This window comes from Pinus tabuliformis, chromosome 2_2 (genome assembly GCF_031772625.1).
Source record: "Pinus tabuliformis cultivar Carrire ecotype Pingquan chromosome 2_2, CPIR1, whole genome shotgun sequence".
Classification (NCBI taxonomy): Eukaryota; Viridiplantae; Streptophyta; class Pinopsida; order Pinales; family Pinaceae; genus Pinus; species Pinus tabuliformis.
In genome coordinates this window covers 315,625,994-315,638,053 of record NC_142300.1, presented here as the reverse complement: position 1 = coordinate 315,638,053, position 12,060 = coordinate 315,625,994, and the positions used below count along the sequence as shown (strand labels likewise).

The following is a 12,060-nucleotide window of genomic DNA, read 5'->3' as shown; positions in this document are numbered from 1 at the left end:
ATCATCAATGAATAAAACATAGTACTCATATCCACTCAAGGAAACATGAGACGTCCGACCGCTCACATCGGAATGAATCAAATCAAGTATCCCAGTCGCTCTACTGTGACTACTGGGAAAAGGGGATTTGGCAAACTTGCCCATCGCACATCCTCTGTAAGTATCAAAGTGATCAGTACTGAAATCTGGCACACCCGTAGTGATCTCCCGCAAGGTCCTCAAGGCTCCATGATACATATGCCCCATCCTGCGGTGCCAAATCTCACACAGCTCAGAACTGCTAGCTCTGCTGTCGGTACTACTGTTCAATGCCAAAAGGGGCTGGAATGTAAACTTGTACACCTTTGCATGGCGTACACCTATCACTCTAGTTGAATCAGCTGGAGTGCCCCTGGGATACATCAACACCTGTCCTCCCCTGAACAGTACCTCATATCCTCTATCCTCCAAAGATGAGACGGATATGAGTTTCTTCCTCATCCCTAGCACATAAAGAACATCTGACACCTTCAAGGGAGGTTTGGACTCCCTCTGAAATGTCAGTGTCCCCACCCCGACTGCTCTAACAACTCTGTCATCACCGAGTACTACCTCTATATCAGTGCCACTCTCTGAAAGCTCTAAGAAGTACTCACGGACTCCTGTCATGTGACGTGAAGCCCCATTATCCACAAACTAAATACCCAAAGATGCTCCGCTAATCAAGGGAAAAGCATGCTCCCTCTGAACCTGTGTGGCAGGTGATCCTGCACTAGAGGACTTACACGCAGTGAACGCAAACTCCCAGTCAAAACGATCTGCAAAGTCCTCAACCTCTATTGAAGCTGCCATGCTCTGGTTCTTCCCCTTCTTCTTCTTCTTCTCCAGACACAGAACTGCTAGTGTACCTCTATTGAAGCTGCCATGCTCTGGTTCTTCCCCTTCTTCTTCTTCTTCTCCAGACACAGAACTGTGTGTTATCTTGTTTACCTTTACCTTTGCCTTTGCCCCCACCATTACTTGTGGAAGCCTGCTTCTTTCCTTTGCCTTTCTTGCCTCCTGCCACCAGTGCTACATCCTCATCCTGCTCAACTGGCTTGGCTGTCCCAAGTTGACCTTTCCTGATCTCTGTCTAAATGCAATCATCCCAAAACCTCTCCCATGTGGGAAGGGTCTCACGTGCACAAACCCCATCAGCAAAGTTCATCCATGAACAGGGGAGGCCATTCACCGCAATCCGCACCAACTCAGTGGGTGGAATGACATCTCCAATTGCTGCCAACTCATCTCTCACATTAGTAATCTTTCTGAGATATCCAGCTGCACTATCATTACCCATCTTAATGGTCTTCAGCTTCTCCTTCAGGACCATTTTTCGGTTCTCATTGGTACTCTGGTAGAGATTGTCCACATCTCATGGGCATTTCTCTTTCCTCTCACATGAGGAATGCAATGGTCTTTGACTCTGTCTAGAATTAGTCTCTTACCCTTGATGTTATTTTTATTATACTCAGCCAACTGAGTGGCATCAGTAGGCACAACAACAGGGTTCTGTGTAGTATGCACCATGATGTCCCAGACTTCTGCCTCTTCAAAGATACTCTGCATTCTCTCCTTCCAAACGTTGTAATTGCTATACCCATCCAACCTATCCTCCACCCTCAATCCCAATGACATCCTGCGATCCTAAAACTGAAAAATAGCACTGTTGTAGTAAAGATAAAACTATTGTTTGTGAAAAATCAGCTTGCTGGAATTTTCTGACTGAAAAATCAGCACGCTCTAATTTTCCTCCTTGCTGTCCCAAACTGCACTTCAGCACTCAAGCTCTGATACCATGTAAAAATTTCTCATTTCCCACCCCAGTTTTCAGTTTCACCTTATTTCTCCAAAATAGTTAAATGCCCATTCCCATATCCATACATTCAACAACTGGAAAATAAATTTTGCTGAAAACACAAATTCTAGAAATTTTACAGAATGTTGGAAAATGCAGAAATATAAAAATCAGCACATACAAACAGCCATTTAACTCATTTAAATACAGTGATTTTTGGTCAAAGTGACCTTGGAAAAACCCCCTACAATTCTTGGGGAAAACCAGTTCGAGAGCTCTTTCTTTTTTCTGGAAAATGCTTTTTACAGTGAGAAATATTCAGCAAATAAATTTTACAACTTATCTCGGTTTCCGTGCCTCACAGCCAATTGGAAAAACTGCAAATAGCAAAACTAAACAACAATAAATGTTGTACGGCCTCCTCGATTTTGTGCCAAATTTCAGCGTGAAATTCTGTTGTACGGCCTACCTAGAAACTGTTGTACGGACTGCTGAAAACTGTTGTACGGCCTGTTGTATGGCCTGCTGTAAAACGTTGTACGGCCTCCTCCAAAAACATTGTACAGCCTTTCTAGAAAATCGTGCCAAAATCTTGCCTTTCACTGTGTGCTAACTCAGTTGTATGGACTTGCTGGAATGCTGCCTTGGAATGTGTGCCAAGCTACTGTCTCCTTCTCCTCCCTTTCCAGAAATCTCCCTTGCTTTCTTGCTCTCCTTCTCTTAATCTGCTCATGAAAGAATGAATGACCTTTTCCTCCTTTTCCTCCTTTAATCTAACCCTAAGTGACTTTTGGGTAATCCCTAAATCCAATGGCTGAAATAGATTGAGATCTAGGGCTGAGATTAAATGCTCATTTAAATCTCACTTTCTATTTTTTAATTCACTCCACTTTAATAAAGACCCACTTAGTCATTTATTTCCAAAGTCACTTTTCCTTTCTAATTTTACATTAACCTTATTAAAGTCACTTTAAAATTAGACTTTAGTAACTTTATCACTTAAAGTCACTTTTAAATTAGATTTGACTTTATAAAAATTATAAAGTCACTTTAGGAGAAAAATTAAATTCTTTTTGGACACTTTTCCCTAGGCCAAAGATCAAAGCCTTAGGAAACCACCTGTCCTCTAGTACCAAATTTCAACAGGTGTGATCCATTATTAAGATGAATTTCCTTCTAGCAAGTAGCGCCTCCACCTTTTTAAGGCATGCACTATGGTTGCAAGCTCCAGATCATGTGTTACATAGTTCCACTCGTGTCCATTTAATTTCTTGGACTTATAACTGACCACATGTCCATCTTGCACGAGGATTCCACCAAGTCCTTCCTTGCAAGCATCGATGCAAACCAAGAAATATTCATCCAACTCTGCAATCTTTAAGATAAGCGCATGTGTGAGAAAGTGCTTCAGCTTTTCAAAGTTTGTGTTGAAATTTTTGATGTACCTTGGACAAGTGGTTTACCATGGGTTAGTCTCTACCTAGGGAAAAGTGTCCAAAATATTTTTTTTCCTAAGTGTGACTTTATAAGTGGTAAAGTCAATGCTAAATTATAAAGTCACTTTCACTTTATAAAGTCACACTTAGGAAAAGAATTATTTTGGACACTTTTCCCTAGGTAGAGACTAACCCATGGGAAAGCACTTGTCCAAGGTATATTAAAAATCAGCACTCCCTCTTACCGAGGAAAGTGTTTCTCACCACACCCATTTTGTCCCTGAAATGGACATGCTTGCCTCTTGGCAAGGACTTCATGAGAACATCAACCACCTACTCATATGTTGATATATACCCCAGCTTCACCGCCTCCTTTTGGACATAGTCCCTAATGAAATGATATCTGATGTCAATGTGTTTTGACATGTCATGACACACTAGATTCTCTGTGAGTTTAATGCAACTCTGATTATCACAATGAACAATCGTCGGTCTCAACTCCTGATCAAATAGGCCATACAACAACTTGCGAAGCCAAATGGCCCTCGCAACGAGTCTGACTAGCAGCGATATACTCAGCCTTAGAAGAGCTCAAAGCAATTAACTTTTGCTTTCAACTAAACCACGACACAACTGCCAAACCCAATCTGAAGCAACACCCTAAGTGATTTTCCTGTCATAAGCACAGCCTACCCAATCTGAATCTGTGTAACCTGCCAACCTCACTCCATTTCCCCGCCTATAGTCTAGACCATAATCAACAGTCCCCTACATGTAGCAAAGAATGTGCTTTGCAGCTACCCAGTGCACCTTCCTAGGCTCAACCATGAACTAGCTTAGTGTGTTCACTGCAAAACATATATCTGGCCTAGTGTTGACCAGCTACATCAAGGACCCTATAAGCTGCCTATACAATGTGGGATTCACCAAACTAGAATCTGAAGCATGAAGCTTCTTCCAATTGGTGATCATAAGTGTAGACATGGGTCTACAGTCTGCCATGTGAAATTTTCTCAACATATCCACAACATACTACCCCTGCCCCAAACAGATATGTCCCTCCTCGTGCCACACATCAAGCCCCAAAAATTAATGCATCAACCCAATGTCCTTCATCTCGAACTCCATAAAAAGATCCTCCTTGCAACCACTAATTAGTCTCTCTGCCCTAGTAATGAACAAGTCATCAACATACAACAGAAGAATGAGCGGATCATCCCCTACAACAACGTAGTATAGGTTCGGATCTGCATCACTCTTCGTGAAACCCATCTGCTGCAAGTAAGTACCAATCCTCAAATACCAAGCTCTCAGAGCTTGCTTAAGTCCGTAGAGTGCTCGCCTCAACCGACATACATGGGTCTCCCGCCCAGGTACCTCAAAGCCCTGTGGTTGCTGAACATACACCTCCTCCTCTATAACTTCGTTTAGAAATGCGGTCTTCACATACATCTGATGGACCTGCAAACCCATTTCTGCAGCAATAGAAATAAGGGACCGAATAAAAGTGTACCGAGCTACGGGAGCGTAGGTCACATCATAGTCAACTCCCGCAATCTGTGAGAACCCTCTAGCCACAAACCTCGCCTTGAACTTCTCAATGCTACCATCTGCAACATGCTTGATCTTGTAGAGCCACCTAGAATTCACAACTGACTTGCCCTCAGGCCTAGGCACCACTTCCCAAACATTGTTCTTAATGATAGAGGCATACTCCTCCACCATAGCCTCTCTCCATACCTCCTGCATGGCAGCCTCATCATAGCTAGTAGGCTCAGAGCCAACAATGTTGGTAGCCTCGGCTACATAATTTCAAAACTACTCCAGTGGCACACTCTCCCTGTTCACCCTCTTCGGAGGACCAACGGACTCTACTTCCTTCAAGGTGTCTTGAAGCCACTTGGGCCTCCTCTTCCCTGAAGAAGCTTCCCCATAGGGAACCTCATCCTCTACCCCCCAATCCGGTGACCCTGAAGGTATGCCAACTAACCCTAGTGTGCATGTACCAACACCTGTCCTCGAAGAACCTGTACTAGCACCTGTGTCTATGTCAGCAGAAGTGCCATGTGAACTCTGTATTAGTGGACTCCCTAAAGAAGTGTTCAATGAACTCGCCACTGGTGCCCCACATGTCACTAACACTGAAGTACCTCTTGTACCATTCGATCTAGAACCCTGAGGTCCTGCTCCTTGTACGTGACCTCCCCACTGAGGAGAAGTTTGTGACTCTCTCTCATCATACTCCAGTGATCTCCGATAGGCCCTCTCCACCTCGAACTTCCTAATCACCACTCTCCGTTTAGACGGAATGAAGATCCGATAGGCCTTCGAAGTCTCACTGTAACCCATAAAGATACCCTTCTCTACAATGGGTTCCAACTTCGTCCTCTACTCCTTGGGGATATAACAATATGTGAGACATCCAAAGATACGAAGATGTCCCACATGAGGCTTCTCTCCAGTGAAAGCCTCCTCAGAGTCATATTCCTCAATACTTTGTGAGGAATCTTGTTCTGAAGATAAATAGCAGTATTGCAGGCCACAGCCCACAAAAACAAAGTCAACCCCTGATCATGAATCATCACTCTAATAGCCCCAACAATAGCTTTGTTCTTCCTTTTAGACACCACATTCTGTTGGGGGTTGTAAAGAACCGTGAACTCTCTCGTAACGGCCTCCTGTGCATAGAAGTCAGAAAACCCACCATCGGTGTACTCACCACCATTGTCAAACCTCAAGACCCAAATCTTCCTACCTGTCGGCTTTTCCACAAGAGCTTTGAAATCTTTTAAGCAATTGAAGGCCTCACCCTTGGTCTTCAGGAAATATATCCAAGTCCTCCTAGAGTAGTCATTAATGAATATAACATAATACTCATAACCACCCAAAGACACATGAGACATACGACCACTAACATCAGTATGAATCAAGTCTAGTATACCTGTAGATCTGTTGTCACTCGCTGGGAATGGTAACTTGGTGTACTTGCCCAAAGCACACCCTCTGCAGACCTCATAATGCTCAACACTGAAATCGGGAACTCCAGTAGTGATCTCCCTCAGTACTCTCAAAGCTCCATGATGCATATGCGCCATCCTTTGGTGCCATAACTCGCACAAGTCTCTACTACTGGTGGTACTAGTGCTAGTACCAGATGTGCTACTCACCAATGCTCCTGCCAACTGAAATTGAACCTGTATAGTTTTCCAGAGCGGACTCCAATCACTTTGGTCGAAGTGATGGAAGCTCCCCTAGGATGCATAAATACCTGCCCTCCTGAGAAAGTGACGTCAAACCCTTCTCCTCCATGGCAGACACTGAAATCAAGTTCTTATTCATCCCCGAAACATACAAAACATCGATGACCTTCAAAGGAGGCAAAGACTCCCTCTCAAAGGTCACATTCCCCATGCCAACAGCTCCCACAGTGCAATCATCTCCTATAGTACAATCTCAATATTGAGTGCCCTCTCTGCAAACTCTGAAAAGAACTCCTGTGCACCTGTCATATGGCGGGAAGCCCCGTTGTCTATGTACCACACATCAGATGATGTACTCCTACTAGATGTAGAAGTAATAAATGAAAAGTCTTGGTCAAACTGTGAAGCATATTGCTCCACCTCTGCTGAAGCTACAGTACCCTTCTTCCCCTTATTCTTCCTCTCAGGACACGTAGCAACATAGTGTCCCATCTTCTGACATGCCCAACATTTGACTTTGGACATATATGTATCTTTCTTATTCTTCTTCTCCTTTCCCTTAACCCCATCTGACGAGGCACCTTTCTTGGCCTTCCCTTTGTTTGTCCCCCTGGCTGTCAAGGCTACATCCTCCTCATCTGCGATCTTCACCCAATCACTACCAGTGTTCCATATCTCATGCTACACACAATCATCCCAGAATCTGTCCCAATTGGGAAGATTCTCCCCAGAGGTAATAACATCTCCAAAGACCTCCCAAGACCTAGGAATTCCCGCTACAGCTATCCTAACTAACTCTATGGGTGCAACTGTCTCACCAATAGCAGTGAAATCATCACGTGCATGTTTGACTCTGCCAAGATAATGAACTACACTTTTAGCGTTTGTCATCCTAATGTTCTTCAAATGTTCTTTGAGTACCATCTTCCTGCTCTCATTGGTACTCTGATAGAGAGTGGTTAGAGTTGTCCACATCTTATTTGCATGTGTTTCCTCTGATGTGAGGAACCACATGATCCTTTAGACTATCCATCAAAATCCTTTTTGCCTTTGCATTATTTTTTGTGAATTCAGCAAGTTCATCTAAAGCAGTAGGAGGTACAACCACTTGTCGCACTATGTCCCAAATTGTTGTCTCCTCAAACATTGTCTGAATTATGTCCTTCCAAATGGCACAGTTGGATATCCCATCTAGTCTGTCCTCTATCCTTAAGAACATGGCCATGACTGTTGTCCAAAATTTAAAAAACCAAGAAAATGGAGAAATGAACTTTCCAGCACACCATGTTGTCCCAAAAGTTCAATTTGTGTGAAATTTCACCTTATTGTCCTAAAATATCAGTTTTTTGTCCAAACTGAGTTTGTTGTCCAAAAATTCAATTTGTTGTCTAAACCACTGTTTGTTGTCCCAAACTACTATCTGTTGTTCAAACTGCAATTTGCAGCTTGTAGCTCAAATATCATGTTGTAATTTGATAACTAAAAAAAAAAATTCCTACAATCTCGACCTGGTTTTACTTTCGCCTTATCACTCCCATTTAGTTAAATGCACTTTCCCAAAAACATGCATTCAACATATAGAATTCTGGAAATGAATTTTTCAAATTAAAACACATGGGACTGTCAACACATTCTAAAAATAAATATGGACATAACCAAACCAGAAACACAAAAAAATACACAGATTTTTGGTCAACTTAGACCCAGGCAAAACCCCTTCAATCTTCTCCAGGGAAAACCTGTTAGAGAGCTCTTCAAATTTATTTATCTTTCGAGTTCAGGAAAAATACATTTGCCAACAAAACAAAACAGCAAAATACAACTTATCTCTTCATCCCAAAACTCCTTGAAAATTGTGCCCTCCTGAGAAAGTGAAGCTGAAAATATGCACTGTACATATATGACTGTATGGACTCCATACGGGCTAGACGAAGTCTAATGAACCTTACTCCCTTCTTTTGCAATGTTGTAATTGAGTGCCCAATCTTTGAGAATCCTTGAATGAATCTCCTATAATATCCTAGTAGCCTCATAAATGATCTTGTTTCTATTACATTACGGGGACCAAGCCACTCCAATCTTTTCAAGATCAACTCCTACTCCTCTTGAAATAACATGACCCAAGTAATTCACTTTAGATTGGAAGAATTCACATTCACTGAGCTTAGTGTATAGTTGGTGCTCCAATAGCATTTGCAACATGGCCTTAAGGTGTTCTTCATGCTTCTCTTTAACCTTTGAATATACTAAAATGTTATCAATAAAAAACAAAACATTTTTATTTAAGTTTTTGTTAAGAATATTATTCACTATGCACATAAATGTGGCTAGTGCGTTTGTTAACTCAAACAACACCACAATGAACTCATAGTGTCCACATCTAGTCTTAAATATCATCTTGTGGATATCCTCATCCTTGATCCAGTCTTGATGATCTCCTGATCTCATATCTATTTTTGAAAGCATTGTGGCTCCTCTCAACTAGTGAAAAATATCATCAATCATCAATCTCTCTGGGAAATTTGATTTGCCTAAATAACCCACTAGCTCGATGTGTCTCTAATGTGTATATCTCCAACCCAACGTCCTGCTCTTATAATCTCTCGTTGGTGAACCAACGGCCATGATTAGATCTCCATCAATGGCTAAGATCATCTCAAACTCAATCTGTGTGAGTTTCTAGAGCATTCTCACCTTTCTCAATTAATTCCCTTTAATTAATCAATTTCCCTAAGTTAGACTTAGGAAATTTTTAATTATTGATCAATTAATTTAATTGAGTTGTCTTCAGGTATTTTCTCCCTAAACATTTTATGGGTTTTGGAGATCTCGTGTTTCTTAGCTTCTCTGACCAAAGTCAGGACTAGAACACATGTTTGATGCTACAAAAACTAACACCCCCTCTTAACAAGGAAGGTGTTCTCTTTGTCTTCACCCGTAACATCTCCCCTCGCGTTGTTGATGTCTAACAATTGTGACAATCTGCCACTACCCACCAAGCCATTGTGCATACTCTGATTCATCTGCCACTTTGTAGCTAAACCATACTGCATTTGCATTGTTCTTAACATTGCATTGTATTACCTTGTACTGTTGTCAACACTGCTTTGCACTGCCAATAATCTCATGTTGTTGTTGTTGCAACTATTACAACTAAGAACAAATCTTTGAATCAACAGTGTCCCTATACTGGCTCTACAGATGTCTCCTGAGTCTCTGACTACATTTATCCTTTGTATTGCCTATTGAGTTTGTTTGTGCACTGACTAGTTTTGCGCCCCTCAATAACTAATTGCCCTTGGTTATGAAAATGCACCTCAAGAGCTAATTGCGCCAAACTGACACTCATCCAACTATTGAAACTGTGGGGCCCTGTAGTAAGGGTAATGATCCATATGAAGATTAACCAACAATTGTTGTTACTCTCTGTTAAGATATGATATGTTCTATGTTTATAACAGTTTACTTCTTTTTCTTATTATATTCCACAGATTAGCAATCACATGTACATAAAGTAAAGTGAAAATAGAACATTAAACGATCGATAGAAAACAAGCCAAGACAAGAGACACAAGATGTGGCGGCTAGCCAGGGACAAACCCCACAATGTGTGGGGAAACCCTTTGATCAAATCTTCTTTTATCTTCAATAATTCAGCATAGAGAAATAGTATAACAAATCTGATTTATATCAGCAGTAGCAAACCCTATATCAGCAGCATCAGCGTTAGCGGCTTCATAATCAAAACTAGGGTAGACGATATCTCACAAACTAACCATCGGATCGGCTTGATTCCACCACCAAAAGTTGCGGCTTCCAGAGGAGGTTCAGATGAACCTACAACGCAGTTCAGATGAGGAGATCTTCTGGTCCACGCAGGTCAAACTTCACTTCTACAGTTGCAGCTTCAGTTTCAGCAGCTTCCTTCAAACTAGGGCAGTCGATATCTTGCAAATCGTCCGTCGAATTGACTTGATTCCACCACCAAAAGTTGCAGCTGTCAGAGGAGGTTCAGATGAACCTACAACGCAGTTCAGATGAGGAGATCTTCTTGTCCACGCAAGTCAAACTTTACTTTTGCAGTTGCAGCTTCAGTTTCAGCGATTTCCCTCAAACTATGGTAGTCGATATCTTGCAAACCGTCCATCAGATTGACTTGATTCCACCACCGAAAGTTGCGGCTTTCAGAGGAGGTCCAGATGAACCTACAACATAGTTCAAATGAGGAGATCTTCTAGTCCACGCAGGTCAAACTTTACTTTTACAGTTGCAGCTTCAGTTTCAGCGGCTTCCAGCTACACATGTGTGAGGGAGAGACCCTTTTCTGCACAGTAGAGGAGAGACTCTTTTCTGCGCAGTAGAGAGAGAGAGATGAGATGAGATGAGTGAGTGCAAATGAGGAAAAGTCCTCTTGTATTTATACACAACCGATGATGTTTGAATAGATGCGATTGTTGGGCTTTTGAGCCTACATGAGTTGTAAGTCGGCTTGATAATAATTCTATAATCAAAATAAATTCATATCTCCATAAATACTTCTCAAAATCGGATGATCTTTAGCTCAATCCTACACCTCTCGACGAGAGAAATCTAATAAAAATATTATTAGCTGTGAATAAGATGACCCACATGAAGTTTGGCCCTAGTTTCCAATTTAACACTCTCCTATGGACCCTGCCCAAATCTCTATAACTCTGAGGACTATAGCTCAAGATCTCCCCACTTCCTTCCTAGAGGTATAGTTATATACAAATCGAATTCGTCCTCCAACCTATTGGACAAATTATCAATCTCTATCAATGTCATTGCCTACTCCTGCGTCTCCTTATTGTCGTTCTTCCTCTTAGGACACGAGGTACTATAGTGACCAAACTCACCATATCTGAAGCACTTTATCTTTGACAAATCCTTCTTCTTCTTTTCTTCTCCCTTTGAGTCGTGTCTCGAACTAGGACCTTTCTTTGCCTTCCCCTTTGATGCAAGAGCTACATTCTCCTCATCCTTCACACTCTTCAATCCTTTGCTATTGTTTTCGTTGATGTTGCTCTCAACAAGATCAAGCCTCATTTCTTCCTGTGTGAAATTAGCCCACAATTGATACCAACTGAGTAGATTATCTCGTCCAGAGATACCTTGGACGAAGGTTGCCTACTCCTGGGTGAAAATGTTGAGAGTTGTACGCACTAGCTCACTCTCTTGAGGTGCTTCTCCAATTGTTGCAAGCTCATATCAGACATTCTAAATTCTAGTGAGATAAGGAGTGACTCCTTCACCCTCATGCATCTTGGTTGTCCTCAACTTCTCTTTCAAGAACATCTTTCGATTCTCAAAAGTATTCTGGAAAAGATTAGCAATTGCATCCCACATTTCTTTGGTCGAATTCTTGGCCGCTAAGTGTGATCCTATATGATCTCGAACTCCATTAAGAATCGATCATTTTGCCTTGGCCATCTCCTTATTATAATTCTCTAATTGTTGTGAGTCTGTAGGTATGGCTATAACTCTTTCTGCATACGTCTTCAGACCATGCGCATCTAGTAGGAAAGACATTCTGGCTTTCAAATACAATAATTAGAGGCTCCATCTAGCCAATCCTAATCTCGAAGTC

At 41.8% G+C, this 12,060-nt stretch overlaps 1 protein-coding gene across 1 annotated transcript in view; it reads right to left on the bottom strand.

Annotated features, from left to right (window-relative positions):
* Positions 1 to 6,663, bottom strand: part of LOC149192560 (protein kinase STUNTED-like) — a 90,885-nt gene extending 84,222 nt beyond the window's left edge. Inside the window, exons 1-3 of the mRNA XM_089406984.1 lie at positions 6,521 to 6,663; positions 6,194 to 6,255; positions 5,748 to 6,007 (exon numbers count right to left, since the gene is read on the bottom strand). Coding sequence (XP_089263110.1) covers positions 5,748 to 6,007; positions 6,194 to 6,255; positions 6,521 to 6,663 — 465 coding nt within the window. The remainder of the gene's footprint in view (positions 1 to 5,747; positions 6,008 to 6,193; positions 6,256 to 6,520) is intronic.
* Positions 6,664 to 12,060: the final 5,397 nt, after the last annotated feature.